The 27,888-nt window shown below is 37.9% G+C and overlaps 4 protein-coding genes and 1 pseudogene across 6 annotated transcripts; 1 reads left to right on the top strand and 4 right to left on the bottom strand.

Annotated features, from left to right (window-relative positions):
• Window positions 1–344: 344 nt before the first annotated feature.
• LOC135675988 (autophagy-related protein 18g-like) lies at window positions 345–9,500 on the bottom strand. 2 transcript variants are annotated; one of them, XM_065186705.1, is made up of 9 exons: window positions 8,967–9,499; window positions 5,906–6,364; window positions 5,375–5,809; window positions 4,981–5,226; window positions 4,057–4,884; window positions 3,790–3,962; window positions 1,744–1,820; window positions 1,039–1,617; window positions 345–938 (listed from the first exon to the last, which is right to left on the bottom strand). In XM_065186705.1, exons 1-9 carry the CDS (start codon window positions 9,135–9,137, stop codon window positions 934–936), a joined length of 2,973 nt encoding a protein of 990 aa, XP_065042777.1. In that variant the 5' UTR covers window positions 9,138–9,499; the 3' UTR covers window positions 345–933. The 2 variants fall into 2 exon arrangements, with proteins under 2 accessions (XP_065042777.1, XP_065042778.1); XM_065186706.1 differs by lacking the exon at window positions 5,375–5,809 and having other exon boundaries at window positions 8,967–9,500.
• A 2,909-nt stretch (window positions 9,501–12,409) lies between these two features.
• Window positions 12,410–12,907, top strand: LOC135675410 (uncharacterized). Its single transcript, XM_065185563.1, has one exon. It carries the CDS (start codon window positions 12,410–12,412, stop codon window positions 12,905–12,907), a length of 498 nt encoding a protein of 165 aa, XP_065041635.1.
• Window positions 12,908–13,104: 197 nt separating this feature from the next.
• On the bottom strand, window positions 13,105–14,108 carry LOC135675987 (protein DMP2-like). Its single transcript, XM_065186704.1, has one exon. The coding sequence runs from the start codon at window positions 13,914–13,916 to the stop codon at window positions 13,299–13,301; it is 618 nt and encodes a 205-aa protein (XP_065042776.1). The 5' UTR covers window positions 13,917–14,108; the 3' UTR covers window positions 13,105–13,298.
• Window positions 14,109–14,326: 218 nt separating this feature from the next.
• On the bottom strand, window positions 14,327–19,967 carry LOC135675986 (cytochrome P450 734A1-like; annotated as a pseudogene). Its single transcript, XR_010514096.1, has 4 exons — window positions 19,503–19,967; window positions 18,350–18,594; window positions 15,336–15,693; window positions 14,327–14,966 (listed from the first exon to the last, which is right to left on the bottom strand). The product of XR_010514096.1 is annotated as a cytochrome P450 734A1-like (transcript).
• Window positions 19,968–20,393: 426 nt separating this feature from the next.
• Window positions 20,394–27,381, bottom strand: LOC135675985 (DUF21 domain-containing protein At4g14240-like). The gene is made up of 13 exons (XM_065186703.1): window positions 26,949–27,381; window positions 26,642–26,718; window positions 26,108–26,191; window positions 25,892–26,005; window positions 23,998–24,084; window positions 23,837–23,908; window positions 22,874–22,941; window positions 22,063–22,150; window positions 21,881–21,954; window positions 21,473–21,812; window positions 21,138–21,184; window positions 20,976–21,057; window positions 20,394–20,718 (listed from the first exon to the last, which is right to left on the bottom strand). Exons 1-13 carry the CDS (start codon window positions 27,217–27,219, stop codon window positions 20,596–20,598), a joined length of 1,527 nt encoding a protein of 508 aa, XP_065042775.1. The 5' UTR covers window positions 27,220–27,381; the 3' UTR covers window positions 20,394–20,595.
• Window positions 27,382–27,888: the final 507 nt, after the last annotated feature.

Genomic DNA, 27,888 nt, shown 5'->3' with positions numbered 1-27,888 from the left:
AGGTGCTTATAATATCTCAGTTATTATTATTATTATTATTATTATTATTATTATTATTATTATTATTATTATTATTTTGAATCTATCTATCCTTCGTAGTACCTAATATCCTAATTTGATTATGCATGCATGTAAGACGACCTATATAAAGAAGCAAGTTCTGTAAATGATTTTATAGGTTTCGACAATGTCTGATAATGACAAATACAAGCCTAACACCGTCTTGTAGGCGTTCAAAAATTGGTCAATCTGTCGTGAGCTCAGTGGATGAATCTGACGCTGAACAATGACGGAAGTTCCAAGTTCAATAATGCTGGGAAATAAAAGATAAAGAAGAACGAATATGCAGAACAAACAAATTACAGTTTATTCTCACAAATAAGGTAAGAGTCCGGATGATCCACATGAAACAATACAAGTTTAAAGTTGATATCATATATCAAGAACGAAAAAGAAAAATAGAAGAGTAAACCACCGCGAGTCCCCTTACAACTCGTTAACAGCAGCAAAGAGTTATGTACATGTAAACATGGAGGGCTCCTCTCTGTAGGGATGCACGTCCAACTGCATGAATTAAACATCCAAATATACAGAATGTACAGTAATAGTGGATGGAAAGGTGGCTCGACAGGCAGACTTCCAACTACCATTTCCCCCCCACTTCATGAACTGAATTCTGGGTCTCTCGATCAGTTGCATTAAATCATATAAACAGTACTTTTACTTTTTTTACTGCCAAATTAGAATCAAATAGAAAGAGAACTGTTACTCTAGAGGTCCATGATGAGAGCTTTCAGTTCATACGTCGAACAGCCGTCCGTCCAGCACAGAAATTTACTTTTACAACATCCTATTTTGAAACCACCATCATCTCCGGCATCATAGAAGGAAGCAAATGCAACAGTAGCACTTCATCCACATCATCAAGTGTCATCAACCTGTTCCACATCATCAGAAGGTAAGATAATGAATAATGGGAGACCATAGAGAAACCAAGATTCAGTGATGATAACAAAAGACAGAACTTTGACTTCACACCTTCGCTAAAAGCAAATACACATCCCATCAAGTCATCGTTGTCCCCATCTTCATCAGGCTTTTCTCTCTCGCAGTGGCTGCTGTTGCTGTCTGCATCTGTAACAGCTTCAGTTAACTCACGGCAGTCATCGAGTTCTGATACTTTACAATAGCCCTCGTTGAAACATGTCTCAAACTCCATTGAATTGTGCGAATCAGAAATTCCATCTTGTTCCATGTGGACGTCGGTAGTACAGGCCTTTGGAACTCTACCGCTCTCGCTACCATTCAAAGAGTGATTATCTACAACCAATTTACCATTACACGACAGGCTACTTGTCGATACACCATTACTAACCGAGTCATCACTGGCAGGATAACTACCGTTGTTTTCTGAATGAAGTGGACTGCAGCCATTCACAGAGCACTTTATAGGCATTGTAGCCGATGCATCAAGTTCTGATGTTCTAGCAATGTTGTAGCTGACGATCGAAGACAAACCATGAACAGATTCATCCGAAATAGTCTTCGTCATTGATTGCAAGCTAACAGGTCCATAAGGCCCTCCTTTATCAAACAAACCTTGTGTGGTTCTCAACCCTAGAATAAGCATATAGACACCAATGAGTTTCTGGTTACCAAATTCCATATCTTAATTTCATCATATTTATAAGTTATTCTTACTGAAATCTGATACATATGGACAAGAAGAAGGACCAAATTTACCATTAATGGTACCACTGGCAAACTCATTTTTGGCTTGAAAAAACCCTGATGATGAGGTCTGATATCCACCTACAACCCTGCAAAAATGTAAATCATGGAATAGTCAGATTACACAATTGTGATGGTTATCATCCATTGTTCAATCTTTCTTTGTTATATTTCTTTTCTTTTTTTGTTATGCAAGAGCCAATGCTCAAGCCATATTTAAGATAGCATCAACCTCACACATACATCTATGGTCACAATTTCCTACTGTATTATACCAAGTTCGACCATCCACATTATGCAATTTATTTTTTGTATTGGTATGAGAGCTTTGTGGTTGTACAAGTTGCTCAAAGCATGGTTTGCGTTATTGGTTCGTACCGGTGTACCAATCAGCTGTCGATACAATATGTATCAAGCTGTACTGAGTCATACTGAGTGTACTAACACATGGTACAAGGGGCATACTGATGTACCGCTCATACCGATCCCTTATCAGACTGGTACGTACCACCTATACCGAGCGTTTTGCCTCGGTACGACGAACTATGGCTCAAAGGAGAGGGGGAACCCACTTTAGAAAAAGTTAAAATAATCTTTCGATCTCAGAGGTCAAGTGTTAAAACATCAATAAGATATTAAGTCACAACAACCTAACTGCAGCTAAAAGAGGATGCAGCTTCTTCTGATCTTATTTAAGCTACATTGTTGATGGAAACAAATGTTTAGATCAGAACATACAAAAAATAATTTCTGCTGAATGTAGCAACTTGTCTTTAGATGGCTGCAGCCAAGTGAAGAAGCAGACAACAACCCACATAATATAGGATTTTAAGTTCGAATACTATGTTCAGATATGAAACCTAAATTTGTATTCGTACTAGAGAATGAAGAGAACCACAATCCAGAAGCAGCTAAAGGATAGACTTCTTCTCTCCTTCCCCTTTCTTCCTCTTAAATATACCCCTCTTTTTCACCATACAAAGGACATAGTGATGACAGAAGAAAAACAAAGCAATAAATCAAGAGTAGATTAGTTAGTCTGCACTACTAAGCCTTAGTTCAAACTTCAAACTCAGTTGAACCACTATCAAGTGGATATTTGTAAGCAGATAATGACAGCATAAGAGGATACATACGAATTCAACATTTAAAACAGCAGCAGCATTTCATAATACTTGCAAGTTGCAACTTAAGAGAGGTGTAACAAATTTTGCATGTACTTTGAGGAGTAAATTGGCACTGAATATCAGTTACTTGCTGCATTATCTATTGACTCTTCTTACAAATAAATTTTTTTTATACAAAGTCTATTCTATTTTTGTGATCTTTATTATTTTTTTAGGTTAAAGACCCAGCATACCACAGTTTCTCATTCGCTCATGTTAACTGTTAATAAAACAAATAATAATTAGTTAATTTAGTGTGATAGGATCCAACTCCAAGTCCTGTTGACCTTATCCTAGCCAAAAAAATCTCTAGCTTGATATGTGTTGTAAAAGACTGATCGCATGATAATGAGAAATGGAAAATCAAGTCAAACGACCATCATTTTATAAGACAAACATGTCCAATTAAGACCTACAGCATCACATTTATGTTGCAAGCCATGTTAAAACATCTACAGAAGTATATTATAGGAGTCAATAGTAAAAGTTCATGGTGTGTGGGGAAGACATTTCTGAATATATTTATGAAAACTTTGACTGTTGATGGTGATGTCCTGGATAAAATCCCATCTTCACTGCTAATTCTTTGTAAGAAAAAAAAAAGGAAGATATATTTCCAGTTATAAATCGAACAATCACCTTCTTTATTTCTTTAAAGTATGTCTCTATTCCTATCCCTTTTCAACACATTGCTGAAATTGATATACTCAAGGTCAAGTACAAAGAGTTTATGACATTAAATATTAAATAAACAGTAAGAAAAGATCAGGACATAAACTTCTTGATGATGCCTTTATCATAATGTAGTAAGTCTATAAGGATAAAACTAGTATCAAACTTGATCAAGACCCTTAGATTAATGTGAATAGCGGTGATATCTTTTAAACATTACCTATCATTCCAGCCTGATTTGGAGCAGTGAAACTGCTCGAAAACCGGAAGCAAATCCTTCCGCTTTATTTCCACCTCATCGAAAGGTAACTTTTCAAACTCAATTTCTCCACCAGTAAGATCATTACCAAAACCTTCAATACTCTTTGATGGATTCAACACACAAAAACAAATCTACAATGTAAATTGGGAAATATAAGTGACAAACCAAGTTGAAGAATTTTTCTTTCTTTTATGAACTACAAAATAAATAAATAAAATTGGATACCGCTGATTTCTGCCATATTGGGATCTTTCCTGCGCTAATATGTACTTCTGCATTGGAAAGGTACCAGTGGGACCTTTCACTTTTCACTGATTCCATTCCAGATAAACTATTGGCAGTTGTCATAGAATATGAAGTTCCATTGTCTTCACAATCTCCAGAATCCAAGACTGTCTCACTATTTTTCTGGTTATTAGGGATAATTCTTGAAACATCTTCCTCTCTTTCAGACCAATTTGATCTTCTGCAAACATCCCACCACTGAACTGGCTCAGCATTTACACATAATTCTTCATCTTGAAGTTGCAAAAGAGGAGCAGGTACAGCTTTCAAGCTGTTATCACAAGACTCCACAAATGAAGATGGAAGGAGTTCATGTTGTATGACATGACCAGATGGAGAGTATACCAAAAGATGTTCCAAGGATTTGGCCTTAGAGGGAGCTGGTAAAGTATTTTGGTTCAGAGAATTATGGAAAGCAGCAGCAATAGCACCTGATGGTACAGATATTTTCCCTGCTGCAGAAGCAGCAACATTGGTAACTGTGCTCAGCCAACCAGCATTAACATTTTTTATCCTACTGACCACAGAATATGTAACCGAAGGTGGAGGTGGTGGTGGATGTAACTGTTGATGGATCATGCAACATGAAGTGGACCACCATGGCACTGTGAGATTAGGAATAAGAATTGATCTTTCACCGGGAACATTTTGCAGTTGAAGACTAGCATCACCACCAAAAGGTGATATAACATATATGTGACAGGTACCCCTAGATGAAACAATTGAAATCCACTGACTATAATGACTAAAGGAGATATCCTGTATGACCTGGTATCAAAAAAGAAAGAAATTAATCAAATGTCTTAAACAAATGGCACGTTGCTTGCCTTACAAATTATGGTAAGAGAATTCTTAAATTCATACAGCAGCTGTTAGTCCACGATATAGCTTGTAAAGATGAACGTGTGATGATGTCCAATCATAGCTTGCTGGGCTAGAACCATTTTGTATACGGGTTGGCATAATCCGAAAAATATTTATGTTGTGCCCGTGTACTGAAGCTGTAACCAAAAGAGTACCACTTGGATCGAAACAGAGAGCAGATATTGGACTGGTATGAGCCCTAAATTGTGAAATGACTTCCTTTGAAATGAAATCTTTTATAACAACCTGCAGAAGAAGACCATAAAAAATCATCAATATACCCAGAAAAGTACCATATGTAACTCAAACCTGCAAGCGGTCTGCATTAGTATGAGAGAGTGCCTGCAAATATGAGTTTGTGGGAACACACATCTAGCTATGATAACATACACACCATTCCCGCATTATCAGGTTCACTGGGGTGTGCTGTTGGTGGAAGTCTTCCAGATTTTCGGATCGAATTTGATGACAAAGGAGAACTAGAACCATCAGGAAGTAGCTCATGACAATATTTTGATAAAGTTTTATAACCCATATCTCCAAGATTAATTATTCCAGCAGCCAATGTTTTGCTAGATTCCATCGCATAACGGGCAACTAAGTTTCCACTGCTGGGAGAAGTTGATGGGCTTACGCCTGGAGAGGGAGTAAGATTTTGTGGACTAAGGCGACCTGTATTTAATATGAGAGGATTATTGGAAGCATAAGCTAACCATCTAGGACCAACAGCCATCGGACCACAACCGATGTTAACACCGGCTGAACCTTGTAATGGATAGGTCAGAACGCTGAACTTGTTCTCAAGAGTAACTGCATCAAAACAGTATATCTGCCAAGACAAATTCCAGAAATCGAAAAGGATAAATTACTATATCAATCTGATAACCTCAAATCAACATAATTATCCAAATAAAGGCTTTCTTACTTGGGCTGCAAGTGCCACAGCAACTATTCGGGGGCTGCAATGAACAATATGTACAGCAGAGCGGAATCTCAGAACATGAACATAACTGTGAACCTTGAGCGAGTAGAACCGAACAACTGTAGATGAGATGCAGTTTCCTGCCTGAGGCTCACTACTGCTCTCTCTGATCAATGCACTCAAACGGCCACCTTGGACCGCACCTGAGCCATTAGTCTCATCACTAGCAACAACCAACAGCAAAGGATGTGATGCTCTGAATCCTTCGGTGGCTTCAGAATTAATGGGCGTGGGCTGCATTTGTAAAAAAGTAGCTGGGCCATCACGCTTGGAAACCAGTTCACAGACATTAGAGGCATCATCAACATCGAGCACTTGAAATCCATTTGAATATCCAAGAAGCAGAACATGCTTAAAGAAAGATGGACTAAGCTCTAGCTTATCAAAGCCAGCCCATAAAACCTGTTAAATCAATAAATGTTCACAATCAAAATTTACATATCAGAAACTAAGAATACTAAGTGTAAAAATGTATAACATGAACAATATTTTGGAGATGACACTGGCCAAATACAAGGAATGTGACACCAAAGAGACTTAACCAAACTCAACAAACAAATAATTTATAGTAACCAAATACAGCACAAAAAAAATAATCAAGTTAAAACATATGTTACTCTACAGGCATGCACATCACAGAAAATTTTCCTATGCACAGATTAAATTGTTAATATAAACAAATTATACATACTAAACAAATTACACCCCATTCACAAGCTTCCTCAGTCTTTTCTTGTGGAAAAAATACAGGCACAAAAAATCTGTATTAATCTGCTTGTAGATCATGTGATATTTTATAGCATTTACAGAGGATCATTATATACATTTGTAACCAACTTAACAAGGCCAGATTTAATTGGCACATTCTTCATCATTGCAAGGAAAAAAGATATAGTGTCATTTCTGTTTGTAAATGTCATAAATGGAAATTCCAATGTTTATATATAATTTAATTCCAATGTTTATATATGCATATTAAGGAATAAACATTGAGATATCAGCCCATGCATGGTGGATGCACAATCCACTCTCCTGTGGTTCAGATACACATAATTTAATTCTACAAAGACATTTTGAAGTAGTCAACCAACAATCACGAAAGACCTAGTCCATACACTAATGTATAAGTCCAGCTTTCTATCTGCCAACAGCTTACATGTACCAAAGCCATACCAGTGGTCCAGCGCCACCACTAAAGTTTGACATTCAATTATAAGCCAGAACTTGAAGTCCTGTGTAAATATACCTGGTAAAGGATCTTGGGGAAAAAAAGACCTGTCAACGATTTTATTCTCACGGAATTCTAGAAAACGAGCCTACCTTTTGGTACACTGAGTAACAGGAAAAGAATCCAATTTAAGGGGTCACTTAGCTTTAATTTCAACCAAGAAATGCAGCACTAAAATTGCAACTACTCAACATGAAATGTTACATATGCAATCAAACTGCTTCTTGTATTCAGAAAAGATAATAACTCAATGAGAATTGTGAAGTTAAACTTGTGGAACAATATTTTCCTTCTCTTAAAAAGTTCATATAAAATCACATTGAAGAAAAAAACATCTCTGCATATTCTTAAACACAAATCCCAATGACCTAATAGGACAACCAATACAAAACCACATTGAAATAATGTCTCACAATCCATCACAAAAATGCAACTCTAAAACATTCCTAATATATACCTAAAAGAGGAATCATGAAAATATAAAGAAATTGGCGGAAAATAAAGAACCTGAAATTAGAGTCTAGTGGACTCAACCCAAATGATGTTTACTTAAAACAGAACCTACCTGACCGCATAAAATTGTGTCTAGTCTCGACGATACACAGATACATCAAATTTTGTGTCTCATAGTGTCAAAAACTTGACCTAACCAAACTCCAGGCATGCACTCACATACATGAACAAATACACACAAAAGGAGAAATACAAGGATCAAAATAAATGGACATGCAAACCCTTATTAATTGTTTGAGTGACATCAATAAAGGACATATTTTCCTCAGTTTTTCAAGAATCAAATGAGTCATTCATGTCAAAATCATGAACACGAAATCATCATTTCTACTATGACAAAATGCCCTGGAAATCCCTACAGATATTGTGGTCAATATAATTGTCTTTTCAGATGGATAACAATTTTCATTCTCCATTCAATTAATTTTACTTATGTACAATTAACACTTAACTCTGCCAAGTCCCAGTTCATCCTAATGAAGCTCTCGGGGAAAAAAGCTGTTGTTGTGAATCACTAAAACCTGACAACCACAAGCCATCATTTCTACTAAAAGAAGGCCCCAGAAATTCATAAGGACATTGTGGTCAATATAATTTTGTTTTTTTTTTTTTTCAGATTGATAACAAGTTTCATTCTCTATTCAATTAATTTTACTTATGTACATTTAACAATTAGCTCTGCCAACTGCCAGTTCCTCCTAATGAAGCTCTAAGGGGAAAAGCTGTTTTTGTGAATTGCTAAAACCTGACAATGACAAGCCGTCATTTCTACTATAATAAAATGCCCTAGAAATCCCTAAGGTTATTGTGGTCGATATAATTTTGTTTTTTTCCAGATGGATGACGGTTTTCATTCACCTTTCAATTAATTTTACTTATGTACAATTAACAACTAGCTCTGCCAACTCCCAGTTCCTCCTAATGAACTTCTTGGGGAAAAATCTGTTCTTGTAAATCGCTAAAACCTGACAACCACAAACCTGTCTAATCAAGAAACGTGAGCGCCACGAATCAAAGTCCATTTGGATAATCAAGAAACATGAGAGCCACAAATCGAAGTCCCATCAACTACCTCCCGTGCATCACAGTATATCCGATCATAAAAGAAACAATATCCAAATCATACAACAACATGCCATCACAAACCGATCAAACTAACAAGACACTAGATCTAACATCAAAAACCCACAAACCAGAACACCAATCTTTCACCCAATAGCAAGCAAAGGGGGAGAAATTGTATTTTAATTAAAAATAAATGACCTGGTCCTTTTCATCCTCTGCCGGCACCGCGATCGACGCGGCGACGGACGCCCCGGCGGATCGGACGGTACTCGCGACGGACCCCGCGTTTGACGACACGGTCTTGAGGCACGACGATATGATCCGCAACGAGCTCGGAAGCAGGCCGTTCTTACCTTTCCCCCTCCTCATCCCCCCGCCTCCCACCTTTCGCCTCTTCCTCGTCCTCCTCCTCCGCTACCAACCACCGCCCACCGTCCCCCGGCCGCCCATCGCCAACTCCCACCGCCGATGACCAATACCATCCGATTCCCAATCCTGCGTCCCCTTCTCTTCCTCCTCTTCACCTCCTCGCTGCACGATTTGACTTCACCGCCGTCATCATCATCTCTCCTCTTCCTCACGTTTTCGACCCCCCCAATTCACCACCAACAACAAATAAAAACCATACCAAAACCATCTCTCTCTCTCTCTCTCTCTCTCGCCTTTTTCTTTTTTTTCCGCTCCCTCTTCGCCGTTGCTTTCGTGTTCACCTCTCTCTCTCTCTCTCTGTCCTCTCTCTCTCTCTCTCTGCCTCCTATACAATAATCACCAAAGGGCTTCCGATGATCCGCTGGCAGTCATTTGTCTCGTTGGATCGGATCTCGATAGAGACGAATCCAGAAGTCCGCACCCGAAATTTGGCCCTAATCCAGGTCGTAATAAGATTTAAACAAACTGCGATTTAGTACCCAACTTAAGGCACTCCGATACGTACCATGTGCCATGTCATGTGTCGTGCCTAGAGTCGATACCGGTGTTGTGGGTCTCAGCAACCCACCCGTCAGTTTCAATTGGATTAATGGTGGACAGGTCGAAATCTTGGGTCGGATCTGCCAGGCTCCTACGACACCCGCTACAGGCCCGCCCAAGCCAGGGGCACACGGTAAGAGCCGTGCAGCGGCGGGGCAGCGGAACCGGAGTTGTAGAGGGAACTCCAAAGATGGGTTCGCTGCACGCAACCGGGATCTGTACTGCAACTTCCTGTTGTTTCTCGTTTTCGGGTGGCCCACCGGGGTACCACTCCTTTCTCCATTCACGAGTCACGTACAGAAGCGGGTCAGTTGTGCCATTTTTGTCATCCCATGGCATCATAGATAGGATGGGTACGGACGGTAGTGATTTGTTGATGTCCTAATGATTGGATTGCAGTGGAAGTATAAAATTTGGTACAAATTCCTCGAAAAGGCTTTTCTATCTATTTTAGTTTTTCACAAGAGGTATCTTTTTATATATATTAAAGTACATATCTAATTTATCATAATCCTCAAAGTACCCCTTTTTCTTAATGATAATACAGTGCTTGATTACACCATATAAAGATGTAGTATAACTAATATAAAAGTATCCTTACTTTCTTTTTCTATTTAAGATTCTATTTCCATATGTGAATTTTTTTTATTGGGCATAGTCCATTTGAAGCCTATTAGCTTTTGTGGGTGATATTTTTTTCACAAATTTCAAATAATACTATTTATTATAATATTTAAAATAATTATTTGATAAGATAATCCAAGCAATATCTGATTCATATTTTTAAATCAATAAAAATATTTATATATGATTTATGTTTTAATAGACTTATACTGAAAGTATAAAAACAAAGTTACATCTTAAATCTTGTTTATGGAAAATTAGATTAGTGCATAGCACAATGATAACCGATTCACTTTATGAACCAATCTATAACATACAATATATATATATATATATATATATATATATATATATATATATATATATATATACATATATATATATATGTATATATATATATATATATATATATGTATATATATATATATATGTATATATATATGTATATATATATATATATGTATATATATATGTATATATATATGTATATATATATATGTATATATATATGTATATATGTATATATATATATATACATATATATATATATACATATATATATATATATATATATATATATATATATATATATATATATATTGTTATAGACACTTAAAAAGATTCTGATAAACAGAAAATATCTTTTCGAGAAAAAAAGGACATGAGAAAGTCCCAAGTTTTTTACAATAATTTATCCTAAAAATTAAACAAAATTAATATATTATTTTGCCAGTGAATGACTTAAAATGAAAAAAAAATCGTGCAAAGCGTACAAGAATGTACATAATATACTTTATATGTGTTCAAAAATATATTATCTTACTTTTATCTTATAGTAAGATGTAATCATAGAGCTGGAATGAATCCACGCGAAATGGTCAGATTCATACAGACGCGGTCAAACGGTCAACGCCAAATTAAATAGTTTAGATCTCGTTCAACGACATATTAATCACATGGAAGACTCGAAAAACACATGCTATTATATATTTTTTTCACAGAAAAAATCTTTTATTGAGATAAAAAAATGCAGATGCCTTCATACTGAAGCCTAAATCGATTACTATTTAAAAGATAATTAAGTTTCTTTTTCTTTTTACATCATTCCACTCTATATTATTTAAAAAATATTATTTAAAAGAGATCCAGTAGCTTTAGTTACTTGCTCGTGTAATTATAATTAAATAAATAAAATATAAAAATTTAAGTAGTTGCGAAAGTCTCAATGATAAATGTTACGGGTATTTTTATCAACAGAATCGAGATTGAATATTTCACTTTAATAAGTATAGAGATCTCAATATAATTTTTAAAAATAAAAAATTAATATACTAAAAATAATTAATTATTAAAAAAATATAATTAGCTATGCTAATGTCAGGGACATACAATAATTGACCAAATTAACTACGCCTAATTAAAGAACGACAGAATGAGCACATTTTCGCAACACCATTATCTTTCTTTCTTTCCGATATCTTATTGTCAATATACTTTATTCAAAGTAAAAGAGAGAAGAAAACAAATTGACAGCATTACTCACCACCTAATTAATTAATGGGGCGTGGCGCTGGGTCAAAATAATACAAGTTCCACGAAGGTGCCACCCCAATGTTATACCCAACAAGTCACAATCAAGTGGGGCCAATATTTTTTATGCTTTCACTTTAATTATGCCTTATAATTAATTATGATCGAGGTTTTAATTGATATTAATGCTGAGAGAATATTAAGAGATTTTTTTTTATTATGGAAATGTGAAACGACGAACGAACGAACGGCGTTACGGAAAGGAGGAGTACCTTTTGCTTTGAAGGGACGGCGTTAACGCGCGGGGCGATGGCGATGGAGTCCATAAATGTAGCCCCGAGACGACGCTCCTCCCTCATTCCTCGCTTCTTGATTTCTTCTTCTCCTTCTTTAGGATCGGAAACGAGAGGAGGAGGGGGAAGAAGAAGAAGAAGAAGAGTAAGGACAGAGGGTTGAAGTCGATAGGGTCGTCATTCCCTCTGATTCTCTGTTCGAGTTCGTCGCCAAAGATCGCCACCATGGGAACCGAGGTGTTGCGCCCCCAGGACTGCCTCGTCCGCCCTTCCCCCACCCTCCGAAACCACAAGCCCCTTCGCAGGAGGAGGGACGCCTCCCCCAAGGAGCCGGCCAAGCCCCGCTCCCTCGCTGGCGCAGCCCGTCTGGCAATGGGACGGGTGACGATCCTCCGCCGGGGCGAGTCACTGGAGGCCATGATGGCGAAGAAGGGCGAGCCGACGTCCACTCCCGTCGCCGACTTGGACCGCGCGGTGTTAGGCGCGGAACCGCTGGGTCCGGATCCGGCCACGATCCCCAGGGAATTTCGGCTTCTGCCGCCTGTGGCCGCGCCGCTGCTTCCGGACGACATGGACGCGGCAACCGGGTTCGTTCTCTCGCCGTCGCCTCGTGCTCTGCCGCTGCCGCGCTTCTCGAGGAGGAAAGAAGGATCCCCGGCGACGGCGGCCGTGGTGGATTGCTCGGCCACCAGGGACCTGCGGCGGTTGCTTCGGCTGGAATGAGATGGCGTGGAGATCAAATCCGAATTTGTCATTTGTTTCGTGCGAGTTTTGGAAGCACGTATTAAATTAAATATGTTGATGGGTGGGGGGAAAAATAAAATTAGAGAATAAATTTTAATCTATGTAAAAATTGTTGTCTCAATGTGGTTTGGTGGTGGCTTCAAATCCAACCATGAGTATGTATGTTAAATGAAACATAGTAGAAACCAATATTGATTGCAGAAGATGAACTGATGAGGTGTTTGTGGCGCGCACACAATAAACCAACAAATCAGAAGAGGAAAAGGAGAGGATCCTTCTCCTTCTCCTTCTCCTCTAAAGACGCGAGACAGAGCAGTAGTTTACTTGAAGGGACTCGGACTGTAACGCCACTTTGTCTTCTTGGCATCACTCAAGTGTCCTTGGTGGTGGTTCTCGATGGAGGGTACCCGATTCCGTGCCTGTTGTTGGGGAAGAGCATGAAGACGAAGCTGGCGACGCCGCCCACTAGCGGAGGCAACACCATGACCAGCGTCTTCTCCTTCGAAACCAACGACGGGTAGAAGCACGACACCGTGTTGTCGTCCAGCAGCGCTACCACCGCGAACACCACCAGCGCGAGGGAGGCGTGGACGAAGTCCGCCATTCTCAGCTTGTACTTGGACAGGTCCCTTGTGCCGGCTTTGGGGTCGGAGAAGAGCCACAGCCCGTTCTTGGTCACCACGCCGTAGTAGATCTTGCCATCGTCCTCGACGTAGCTGTCGGTGAAGGAGGAGAAGCAGCAGGAGAAGCCGCAGACGAAGAGGAGGACGCCGGTCAAGTACTTGTTCACGGTGCTGCAGTGGCCTGTGTTGGTCAGGAGAGGGCTGAGGAACTGGAACAGGAAGACAGTCCCGCTCGGGAGGAGTTTGATGAGGTCTCCTGCTCCTTTGAAGGCCCTGTCTCCTATGGTCGGGGCAGCATCTCTGGGGGCCTTGGTGGAGGATGAGTTGATGATCTTGTCAGTGGACTGCTGGGCTTCTGCTGCCATCGTTGCTGCTTTGAAGTACTTGCTACTAGCATTTGATCTCCCTCGTTTATACCCAGAGCAATCGGTGTTGCTCACTCAGGTGGAGGGGAGAAGGGTTGCTTGCAAGCATAGTGAGTTTGGGCATTGTTTTGCTTGCACTCTTTCGTCTCGAGTGTGGCATCTTCCTCTTTAAACAGCAAGCTTTCTTACTCAAACTGATCCTTCTCAAATGTCGTAGAGGGTTGTTAAAGCTATCCATCTTTCCTTCAAAGAATTCTTTTCGGTTCAAGAGGAATATTCTGTTCTTGTTGGATAAGCCTAACATCTTAAGCACTTCTGTATAGATCACTGGAGATGATTTCCTGTGAAGTCAGCCTAGAAATGTTTAATGTAGCTTACTCAGAAAGCAAGTGAATATTTGATGCGAAAAATAAAAACAAGTAAAATATTTCTTCTGTATATTCATCTGATCTGGACAAAGGTTCGATAGGAACACCAAGTCCAAATTCCAACAAGCTGCTTACCAGCAAATGTTTGATATTAATAATGTCGCATGCAAATTAAGTTTAGGTGATCCACAAGTAAATACATTTCCAGTTAACATTTCTGGAAAATTTACATGCCATTCGACGCAAGTAAAGACGGAACAACGCATCAAATCTTTCGCATGAGAACTTGCGCACCGTACTGAGGCTGGAGTGTCATCAGCAGCATGGGGGCATGAACATAAGAGGGTGAGACAGTGAACTCGAACCGCTGGAGAATCATTGCAAGAGCAACTTTAGCTTCAAGAAGTGCTAGATTTTGGCCAATACACACCGTGGACCCTATCCCAAAGGGAAGGAAGGCACCAAGATGGTGTCCTTTACCATCTGCAAACCTCGACGGATTGAATTCATTGGCATCACTTCCCCATACTTCAACATCATGATGAATGACGACTTGCGGAATGTAAATGTGTGTGCCTGATGGGACATCAAGATTGCCTAGTTTGACACTCCTTGTGGTTAGCCTATTGAGCGCCACAGCAGGTGGATACAATCTGAGAGTTTCCTTCAGCACCATGCTTACCTACAAATGACATATAATAAGAATCTTCATTATGGAGTAAACAGAGTTTATGAGAACTTGAGCTGGTCAGAGATGATACTTCATTGATTACTTGGATAAGGAGGACTGGCATGGATCAGAATCCGATCCATAAGAGATGTGTGGATGTACAGAAAATAGCTCGATCCTAGAAATCAATCATTTCAATAAAACTCATGTATCATTATATGGTGTTGAACCAAATGAGGCCTAAGTTTACTTGGAGTGTGGTCAAAGGGGTGCAAGATCATATAAAAAATAGAGATCAGTATTCCAAAGTTCAGTTTAGTTAATCAATATAACTTGAATAATAAAGATTTCATCCTTCGTAGTCAGGGGAGAGTAACTTACAATCTTAAGATTGCCTAAGCCTTCTGCATTTGGATGTTTATGGAGGCCAAAAACACAAACAACTTCTTCTCGAGCCTTCTTCTGCCAATCTTCATGCAACGCAAGAAGAAGAATTACCCATGTCAAAAAGTTCGCTGTTGTTTCCTTCCCAGCAAAGTAGAATGTTTTGCACTCATCTATAATTTCTTCAATCCCCATTTTCTCTTCCTCATCATTCTTATTAGCTAAAATCATTAGACCAAGCAAGTTCCTAGAACTTTCACACTCGTTGCCATTGATTTCGATCAACTTTCTCAAAGAGTTCCGTATTTCCTTATTCAGCCTCCATCTTTTTTTATTCTTCATTGTAGGTACGAACCTGTAAAAGGAGGTGCATAAAATATCTTCTTAGTCTCAAGTTATTAAATGCACAAGGTACTTACAATTTATTCCTGGACAAAGGTTACATATCACAGATTTTATCAACACAAGACACGGATTTCTGCAAAACACTTAAAAACAGTTTCTTCTATTACTCTATAGCTTGTAATCTATCATAATTGCAGGTTCCAATATTTAGCAACTGGCCACCACAAAAAATATTTCCACAGCAACAGATACAGACATGCAAAAATGCATTGTAAAAATTCACTTCAGATAGCTCATTTGCTATGCAACTAATCTTCAAGGCACCATTTTTAATAAATCTCTTATATACAGCAGTGAATAGACAGCAACTCACTTTACAATATAAAAAGGCATCAAACCACTCTTCCTAATATAGATCTTAGAATTAGAAGACTAAATTTCATTGATTATGAGACACTACTTTATTCAACCTATGTTCACACCAAGCTTGCAGGTCTGTTACTTTCATAAGGACCCAACATAACAATTTACCAACAATTTCCTTTCCAACTTGAGGTTCCATTTTCTATGAAAATGGCCCATCCGAGATTAACACATATCAAACATTTGTTGTAAATCTTTTGAACAATGGATTCAACTAATGATCCTTATCAACTTGAACACATGATTGCAAGTGTACTAACATATTTGAGATTGAAAACATATTTCTATATTTATTAATTAATGAGACACTTAAACCAATTTGATGTTGTATCACTATCCAGTATGAGTAAGCATTTAAATCTTTCATGTATAAATTGAAGTGATTACAACAACAACAAAATCGTAAGTCCCAACTATTTTAGATCAATTATGTGGATCTTTTACCGTCATTGAGATCTTTAAAAAACCATATGTCTAGTTAAATTTAGGGTATTTAAGTTTTTATTTATAGTTTCTATTAAAGTCTTTTTAGGTCATCCTCTACCTCTGCTCATACCGTTAACATTAAACATTTCACCTCTTTTGACTACTGTATCCGGAGAGCTCCACATGCTCATACCATCTTATATGATTTTTTCTTATCTTATCCTTTATCAAAGCGATACCTAATTGTTCACGAATAAAAGTATTTCTTTTTTTATCTTTCCTACTAACCTATACATCCATCTCAATATTCTCATCTCATCTCGACAACACAAAGTTTTTAAATATGTTATTCCTTAACTGCCCAACACTCAAATCCATAAAGTATTATTGGTCTCGTAATTATCTTATATAATTCTCTTTTAATCTTAAAGGTATCCAATGATATAAATTGAAGTGATTACAAGTTAATTAACTAAAGTGATTACAAGTTAAAAATTTTACAAATTCTCCTTCAAGTTTGAGGTATGAATTTTGTATTTAAGATAAGACTAAAAATTATCATATATGAGACTTTTGTTGTAATGTTAAAAGTAGATATTGAAGAAGTGGTCCCAAATTCAAGAATAAGATTTTGCAAAGTAATCTTAAAGCAAGTTAGGAAGAATGCTGGAGGAAACAATCAAGACGTTAGCATGGAAGATAATTATCATGGTTCTTTCTAACCATATTTCTATAGCTCCACAAAGAAAATTAAAATAGACATGATTCTGAAATAACTACTAAACAATTATATTCAATAGAAGACTTTATGATAATGAAGGCACAACTTATGTTTCACCGAGGCCGGTACAAAACAGATGACATGTACAGGTCCAAGCGCCAACCCGTAAGCGAACCGCCCTCGGTTAATTCCACCATATAAAAGCGAAAATGGGAAACCCTAAATCTCACTTCCTTGCAGCCTTCGCTTCTCATGCAATCGCAACCAATGCTACGACTTCTCACCGTGACTTCTTGCCTCCATCTTCTCACCACAACCGACACCTCCGCTCCCGCTATCAGCGACCTCTGCTTGCCGTGACCTCTTTGCACACTGCCATGCACAATCTTTGCCTTAATCACTTCTCAAGTAACTATATCTATCCTGCTCTTCCTCTTCCTCCTTTCTTCTTCCTCCTCCACTACTTCCTTTGCTTCCATCTTCCTTCCTCCTTCCTCTTTCGATCGTCCCTTCCTCCCTCTTCTTCTTCCTCCCGGAAACATCGATACATACCAATGTACCATGTGTTGGTACACCAATATTGACTGGTACATATTGATCTAACAAATCTTTGAGACAGGTCCGATACCCAAAACGATGAACCTTGCATAATATGAACTTTTAAGTGTGCCACACAAGCATGTCACTGTAGTCATTACAAGTGAAAGGAAAACAAAATATGTATGAAAATTTCAAATGAGTATTAATTTCTCTAGTAGCTGTATAGATCAGTATCTAAAATAATAAAGCATGCTTTCCTTGTTTACATTGCCCTGCTTTCAGTAGAATCAGCACACATTCAAAAGCTTCTTTAGTTGGCTTTTACAATTGTATCATCTTGTCATGTGAGTCCTCAAGACGTATGCTACTAACATCTTACAAGGGTATCTTTATTATCCCTGTCCAACTACTAAAGATGGGGGTGTACGTATGCTTTAGAGTCAGTGACAAGAAAAGTATGTTTCTCACTAAGAATGCTATTGGACTTGCAAAACATATCAAACATAGTGTCTCAAGTTCAAGCAAATATGATAGAGAATTAATAACTAAATCTCACCTGAACCCTGGAATATACACACTTCTTAGTGCAAGAGAAACAAGTAGCATTTGTTCTTCTTGTAATTGAAAATTTTGCTTTCCCTCCTCATAGCTACTTCCAAATGCCACTTGAGAAATGACTTCTGCTGTGAAGGCATGAAACTCTTTATTTACATCTATCTCAAACTCAAATCTGTTCTCATCCCGCGCTTCCCATTCATCTAACATGCTTGATGTGCTACTGGCAATCGCAGGTACCCAACGCTAGAAAAAAAATTTAGTTAGCCTTTATCCTCCAATCAGTAAAGCATAATGCAACTTTTTCTCTCTTAATTCACTAATAAACAATTTTTCATGGTAGCGCGACTTTGAGTAAATAAAAAGCACCGGGAAGCTAAATCCAAGGAGTACAGTACCATGTCTGTGCATTAGGAGTACAGTACAACACCTCTAAAGGAGACATATGAATGGTGCTGCAAGATAAGTCAATTAGAGTGAATAATGGGAGAAGATAAAGTGACACCCAAGAAAACATCAACAGTAACAATGAAAGGATATTTAACTATAGTTTGACTAATATATACTGCCCAAAGGCAAGAAAAATACATGTCGGCAAGCTGAAATAGTTTTCTAGGATTTCTTGCATTGGCATGTCATCTTGTCAGATGTTCACATCCATGCCTCATATGATAAAACATAAAAAAGATAAGATGTTCCAAAAGTCAAAAAGGGCATGACTTGCATCAAGCATCGCCGTTTAAAGCTATTCAACGAAATGTACCAGCTACAAATATAAGCCATGATACAGAAATGCAAAGCTATACCTAGCCCTTTTGTCATGCTAAAAATAACCTAAGCATTTCTTAAGGCAAAAGCAAAGGAAAAGCAGTAAAGACTATGGCACTATGTCCAAAGTTCCTGATAAACTTCTTTGCAATTGGCTCTATCTGTAAGGTCGTAGAGTCGGTAGGATTGAAGTTGGACAAAGCACAGGCCAATCTTTTCGGGTGATTGAAACACACGATCAAATTGTATGAATCAAATATATATATATATATATATATATATATATATATATATATATATATATATATATATATATATATATATATATATATAGAGAGAGAGAGAGAGAGAGAGAGAGAGAGAGAGAGAGGCAGATTTGAAGGGACCTTGAGGCGCTCCATGTTGAAGGCCGGGGTGAGCACTCGCCGGTGGTGGGCCCATTTGGTCCCCTTGAGCCCCACCAGCCCCTCCCCGAACAGCTGTCGCGCCGACGCCGGTGGGATCCGTCAGCACCGCCCGCGCCAGCTCCGGCTCTACCACCGCAAGCCGCGGCCGCGTCCCGAACCAGTACACGAACGTCCGGCCGAAACGGGCCGACCACTCCGCGTAGTGGGGCACCACGCGCCCGGCCACGTCGTGGCTAAAGACCGGCAGCGGCGCCGCCTGAGCGGCTGCGTAAAGTCGGCGGACGTCGGCGGCGTTGCCTGCGAGCGGGCGGCGGGGCGGGCCTAGGACGCCCTGGCGGAGGAAGTGGAGATGGGTCCGGTGCGGGAGCCATAAAAGCGAGTAGACGGCGCGCAAGAAGAGACAAAACGAGAGGCGGAGGAGAGAGAAGAGGAAAGTGGCCATTGATTGCTACAGGGACTATCGGATGGTGGAGATGGAGTGCTTTAAGGGACACGTGTGCATAGATAATAAATGATAAAAAAAATCAACAAAGAAAACATGCACGAGGAGACAGGCTCTATGGGCTGGATTTTATGGGCCTATATAAATGGGCTTGTTAAGGTATCACGGGCCTGTAATAAGGGCTTTTACGCCTTTCATAAGGGCTTTTACGCCTTATATTGCTAGCACTCATGTAATGAAAATATAAGAAATTTTTATTTTTAAAAAAGATAATCACAGAGGATAAATTTAACCCCAAAAAAAACATGGATTATCTGTTGTTTTGAATGAATAATCAGATAGTCGATAGCCTATTTAATTAAATTTTGTATTATTGTTTCATGAAAAAATATTTATATACTGTATCCAGACAGATACCCAACATCACCTTGGACAAAACTGCTACTTTTTCCATAATACTATTATACTTGGACATCCCTGCAAACGAAAAAATCATTCATGCATAATAGATAATAGTCATGTTCCAAGTGGATGTGTCTATGCCACTTACATCTCGACAAACAAGATATAACTTCCACAGGCTTAGGTTGGTTGTTCATGAACATAGCTTTCTTTCCTCGGATAAAATTGTTATCTCTTGGTTCCTGATATTGGTTCCACGAGAGTCACTTGATGTCGCAGAGTGTTTGGATCTAATTCAGTGGATTTCCTTGGGAACCCGGTAGATTGCTGTCCTTGCCGAGGAACAGGTCCCTGGAAGAGGAAAAAGAAAGTTTTGACACTTGAAACACATCTTGATGCAATGGAACCTTCTTAAGCTGCTATAATTATGTAAGGATTTCAATGAACCATTGCCGTGAAAGCCACAGTCATTAATTATATTGGGACACGAAAAGTTAATCTTCTGATATATTCCAATATACTAAACTGCAGGTTTTAATCTTCTGATAGTTAACTTTGTTCTACGACGACATCAGAATAGAAATTAAGGAGCTAACAGAGTTACTCACCGCTGATTTTTGTTTAGTTAACCTTTTGTAGGTTGGAGTTCGTGCAACCGAAGAAGCAGCAGCAGCGGCAGCCACACGAATCCTGGAAAAATGGTCCTTACTGTGAACTGGATGAGAAAAAAGAGAAATCAACTTGCAGCAAAAATTGACATCAAGAAGTACCTTTTGTGAACATCAATGTATTCGTCTGTCTCATCCACTATCTCCTCCTGCAAGTTAAACATTATGTACATAATTATTAGAATTTAAAAAATTCCAATTATGCTCCACTTCTGAGGAGCTAACAGTTTTGATATAATTTTTAACTGTATCTTATAAATAGGCTTATAATTTAGAAGCAAGTAAAAGATAAAGGGATTTATTTAATCAACAACAACGCATGCTTTATCCAGTGTTACAGTTACATCACCAAAGGAAATAATCTAATACCACAGACATCTAAACATCCAATTTCTAGAACAACTACCGCAAAAAGAATAGCATGGTAGTAACTTTACCTGCAAGAGTTCTTCAAAAACATCCTCAAGTGTGATGATACCAATAACCTCCCCATCTTCAGTAGCTTCTGATGAATGAGCAGATTTAGTTTCATTGACCTGTTTATTTTGGCACTTGTCGATGTTGACGACAACATTATCTGATTTTTCTCCTGCTTTAGATAACAAAGGAGTTGTAAGTTCAGACGTTCCACTTGGTTCTTTGTTTTCTTTATATTCGTCGCCATGAGCAGGTGAGATATTCTTAGTTTTCACTTCAGCTGCCACAACAGCAGCCATATGACTGCTTCCATTCTGAAATTCATTGAGTATATCATAGAGAGGCATATCTGCTGGAACCCTGAAGCATTACGGATATGAGTAATGCAGTTTTTTATTAGTATACAACACAAAGTATAAGATAAGAACCTTGGAATCCGTCTTATAGAGATAGCACTGACAGGAGTTTCAGTTTCAGGACGAATTGTAAGGAGACTTTTTACCTGTTTTAGCAAGCAATATGCCAAATGCGAAATAGGACAAGTGCATAATTGCAAGGAAAATCTACTATGCTAGAAAATAAAGAGATCAAAATGATGACTGATGTGTACCAACAGAAGGCCTATAATGTTTTTTGGGTTTCCTGAATAAACAGGGACGCGGCTATGACCCCGAGCAAGAATCTTGCCAATAGCTTCCCTAAATAAGAAAAATTCCAATTCATTAAAGTAATCTATGTAAATAATATGAAAACACTTTATGCATCTTGAAACATGTCTAAATAGATTACCACAAAGCTCAAATTGTCATCTTATCAAGCACCATACTTTGCTTAGGGGCTTATGATTAAGGTAATAAATAGCATGTTAATGTGGCTAAAAGGTGCTATGCAGGTCGAATTTGCTTTTTATAACTGAGTTGTATCAGGCTTGAATCCAGTATTGCTTTTGGATATTCAGAGAGACTCATGACAAATATGACATTGTCATTCAAGTTAAATTTGACTACTGATATGAGTCTAAATAAAGAGAAGTGAAATGATTATTACTCAGCCCTAAAGAGTCTAGGAGCCTTGGCATGATTCTGGTCCTTCCAACTATATCTTATACTAGAGCTGAAAAATATAGAGTGAGTCCAGATGGCCTTCCATGTTCCTCCACCATCTCAAATTCTGGTTCAAAATGAGTTAGCTCAGATGCATTTTTAATCTTGAAATCAAACATCTTAACATAATACTATGGATATGAGAACATGACATGTAAACAACAGATAGAGGAATAATTTATCAAACAGTTGCATCTGACCAGGAATAAATTGTTAATTAAAATTTACAAAAAGGGTTGTTTCTAATAAATTTTCCTTAATAGAAAAAGGACAACCACATTACTGAAAAGAGAGATTTATACATGTAGAAAGCCTCACCAATCTAATTTTGAATTGACATCCAATGAGAATGTTGATTCGATGGGTGTCATAGCCTCCTCAGCTGTCTGTATAAGAAAGCACATCGTTAGAAATTCAAACCCAGACATTCATAGTGACACTTTAGATGGGCAACAAATAGTTCTGTGGATGGCAATTGACTTAGAAATCACAGAAAGTAATCTGGAAGGTTAACCTGCTAAAATAGAGAAAGCAAGAATCCAAGATCATACAGATAAGAACCAATACTAACTAAAAAAAAAAGACAGGTCTTTTATTTTCTTATTTCTATCCAAAATGCAAGGATTCCAAAAAAATTCAACAGATAAGAGCCAACACTAACTGAAAAGAAAAAGACAGGTCGGTGCATGAGTTTCCTGCCACTGTAGGTCTGCACTTGTAAATTATCAAATATAAGCTCCTGAAGTTAACTCTACAACTAATCTTGATACAAGGATTTTAAAAATGGTATTCATCCATCAGAATCAGCAACGCACACTGGTATGTCCAATATTAGCAGGAGGTATCTATCTAAAATAAACAAAAAAATGACAAAAAATATTTAAGAAAATATATACTTTCCGTGAGGTCCACATACAAATCCCCTGATGGACTGGTATGTGCCAACCAGCATGGACAATGTGTCACAAACCATACTCTGGTAGAACTACTCTCAAGCAAAGAAATTCATAATTTCATCATCATTTTACAAGAAATTACTGTGAGAAGACTAAGCTGAGAATGCTGTTGCTCAATAAATCTTAATATCTCTGCTGCAGACAGCAGGAAAACCACATGCACCTGATTGTATATACACAAATTTGGGCATAAGGTTTGAGATCTCCTAGATCTTTGACTTTCTGAAGTTACTTCTTCAAAGAGAGAACTAGGAGCTTCTTCTATTTCTTCTTGTGGGATGACAATAGAATTGAGAATTAAATGATGAGAAGATAATGAGTATACCTTTTCAGTTAAATCAAGTGCTCCACTTATTATTGTGGTCTCGTCATGTGTGAGCTCCCCACCTTTACCAGCCTGAAATGATTGGAAGATAAAGATGTACTACAAATCACACATGTATTTTATACACACACATATTCAAGAATGTCACTACTTAACTTTACCTCTTTGCTATGGATAGAGACGAGAACTTTTAACTGAGCACGTCTAAAAAGTGCAGATTCATTATGTCCAAGTGCATAATCTAGAATCTGAAACCACACAAAATAATTAGAAATGATACAAACATTGCCTTCATTTAACACAAGACAGGAACATTCAGCATATCCTGCAAATGTTTCTCAGAAAGAAAATAGCATATACATTTGAAGATGTAAAGCACTGATTATACTATTCAACTTAGCAGAATATAGGAACGTATCGTCTGATAATAAGCAAAGATACATCAGCTGGAAAATGCAGAAGCTTGGACTATATCATCCAAAGATATATAGAGTTAGAGAGACAAAAACAGTAACTGACAAAAGGGAAAAATGCAACAAAGTCTCTAGGATAATGCCACTAAATTCACTCAACTCTACAACTTTTAAAAAGGATAAGGTGAATCTGTTATCCTAGTCAAAGGGCATTACCTTATGTACCATTGGTTGCAAACAAGGAGGTCAAATATAGAATGGCTGCAAAAAAAAAAAAAAATCGAGCAAGGGCAGCCGAGTGCATGAGACTACTGCCAGTACAGAATTCGGAAAGAATCAGCAAACACAGCTTTAGACTTACAGTAGAAATACTATTTATATAACTCAATACTTGATCTTCTAGGTCCAAAGGAACAACACATGATGAAACCAAAGATCAATCTCTATGGTGTCATTTAAAGAAAAGGATAATAGTTTTCCTCCACTTTCCTGTTTCATGGTTTACTTACAAAAATTAGCAAATCAGATTAAGGTTTTTAGACATTTGCTAGATCAATCATGGAGGCAGGTTTTATTGTAAGAGGCAATCTAAATACCAAGTCTTGTGTGCTATGTCCATATCCACATCACCAAGACTCTGCTTCCGTCTGAGAACAACAAATTGCAGAAAAACAAATCTAGACTTGTGGGATCAATTTGTCCAATGTAGCAACTTAATTTGGAGATTGTCAACCTTTGTCTTAATTGGACATGCTTGCAAAGACATTTTACTGATTAAATGCTTCAATTTTGACAATAGCTACATATAAGTTGCTATTTAATAGAAAAATCAATGACATAAGATGAAGGCTCCTCTTGTTCACTACCCAACTATGGAAACCAGTGCTTAAATTTGCATTTAGCCTATAAAATGCAGTTAGAAAAGGCAACCTTATGTTATTAATTGTCAACATATCGTACATTATCCTTAATTTTCTAAATTTATAATCATATATTAAAATCAATAATCATGAGGCTATAGTCTCTCTGCAGGAAACTGCTCAAAGCTGAGAATGCATATCAGGGAAGAACTTTTTGAGTTCATTTTATCATAATGTAGGACAAGTTTCACCAAGTTTTAATTAATCTGAGTATTCATATAAAGTTGGTAGAATCAAAAAAGGAGAAACCTTTGCGTTTCTCAAGTTATTATAGTTTGGATTTGAAATACTTCATTGTTATGTAGGACATGGTCTTTTAGTTAATCTCTAAAGTCTACTAAACTACCATTACTATCACTGAATATTCTGGATTTACTTGTTCAGAAAGTCGAAAGAGTTGTTTTGGGGAATTTTTGCAATTTGTTAGCATCATGAAATTAAAGTTGAGAATTACTTTTTTAGTCTAAAGTAAGTAGTGGATAAATCAACTGCAGAAGAAAAGGGAATAGAAAGATTATAATTTCATCTCCATTGCTTAGTTATTAACTATGTTATACATGCATAACACAAGCACTAAATTCATCACAAAATAGATCAAGAGATTAAAGAACTTCTTGAAGTACTAACAAATAGAATTATGAAGTTTTTTGCAGTATGAGTTTAAATTACATGTCATACAAGTTGTTTCTTAGGAACAATTATGTATACTAATACAGAATTACCTTGCCAAGAGGATAAGCTATAGGGTAGCAGATGACCATTAAAATCTGCACTAGCCATACCAAGCTAGCACCAACTGCTAATCCATATCTTGTACATATAGCTTGAGGAATAACCTGGATAAAATGCAATATGATTAGCATAACCTTCTTAAACTTATGAACATAGTTCAGCACTTAAGAGTGATGCTAAGCTATATTTGATCAAGAGTAAAGTACCTCTCCAAAAAATAGAACAAAGGTTACAGACAAGACAATAGCAACAAATGGATTGAAAATCTTATCAAGGTATAAAGGAAGAGCCTGCATGAAAAAACAGCATAAGCCTCAGCACCATTAGTGTCATTCCAAAGAACAAACAAAAGAAGATAAGAAAAATTAACAAATGAAAAGCTAAAGTATATTTACCAAATAGATAACTTGCTAAAATTGTTGACAGACCTTTTTTTCTTTGCAAGGGAACAATAAATGTTCATGAAATGTGTTTGATGATTTGCATTATTGCATATAGAATGCAGGATTATCTTTTACAAATTCATGGGTATATCTGGCAGCTTTTCACTTTCTTCGTGTTGACTATCATGGATAACCAATATATATGGCAATTGCTAGAGGTACTTGATGCATTGGCAGTGTAGTATGTTTTGCGTTGAATTAAATCGGAACAGTGTATGCAACCATGGCGCACGAAGGAATTGGAAAAGGATTTTGAATACTGAATAATATGGACACGGGAAATAGATAGACGCAAACCTCCATGGCAGCAGCATTACACAAAAGCAATGTCACAAGAAGCTGGTGTTGCTTCTGAACAACAGGAAGAATTGTAGCTGCAAGAAAGAACCAATGATTATAGGAAGATAAACAAACGAACTAAGAGAGAATAGATACAATGTGCAATAATTCAGTACAGGGAAGTAGAAAGAATACCGAGCAAAAAACAAAAAGTTCTTTAAGAAAAAGAAAGATCGGTGGCTTTTTCTAGACACAACAAGAACATAGGAATGGTGTTACTAGAATTCTCCATCCATCCAAGCAAAATCGAACCCGGTAAACCGACCTGCCTGCTTCTTCTCGGCGGGGGTACCGCTGCGCTGCAGAATCTCGAGCTCGACGAGGCCGAGCGACATCAACCCCAAGGTGAGCCCGGACATGATCCCCGCGAACAGGACGAGCACGCACGAGATCCCCGCGTACGCGCACCACATCAGCGACCCGAACGGGATGTCCTCCCGCTGCTGCAGCACCACCGCGGTGCTCCCCCATGCGGCCGACGTCATCGTCGCGGTCGTCATCATCCTCGTCACCGCTATCGCGTTCACCGTGTGCATCGCCGGTCTTCCCCTTCCGTAAAACCGCTCCTTCGAGACAAACGCCCGTGACGAGCGCTCGAGGACGATGAGGGATGGAGAGGGCGCCCGGCTCGGATCGCCGGGATGAAGGCATGGAAATATAATGAACGACTAAATACGGAACTGGTTCAAGTATGAAGCCAAACACCCGTGTAGTAAACAGACCTATGAGGAGAAGTCACGTCATCGAAGTCGGGCTGAATGAGATTAAAACCAATCATAGATGACTTCCAACTTGTGTCTGGCTCACACACCTGATCCGCAAAAGATGTAGATGAGAGAACGAGGGTTGCGGTACCGAGTATCGCGGACAAGGTTTAACATCAAACGGGTGCAAGCACCTTTTCTACCATTTTATTTCTTGGTCGACTCAGCCAACTGCCTTTTCTACCATTATTTTTATTATTATTATTATTATTATTATTATATATGTATATGTATATATATATATGTGTATATATGTATATGTATATGTACATACATATAAAGAGGACTAACTAGAGATTAATTAACTATATTAATATTATCAAATTTTGACTCATATTAGTTCAATTAAATATGTTTAACATTTATTAGAATAATCGACATGTTTATAATAATAATAAAAGAATAATTAGTTATGTTAATGATGTAATTAATATATTTAAT

Source organism: Musa acuminata, chromosome BXJ1-6, assembly GCF_036884655.1.
Source record: "Musa acuminata AAA Group cultivar baxijiao chromosome BXJ1-6, Cavendish_Baxijiao_AAA, whole genome shotgun sequence".
NCBI classification, from domain to species: Eukaryota; Viridiplantae; Streptophyta; class Magnoliopsida; order Zingiberales; family Musaceae; genus Musa; species Musa acuminata.
Note: the sequence above shows the minus strand (reverse complement) of the source record. Positions and strands in the feature narration are given on the sequence as shown.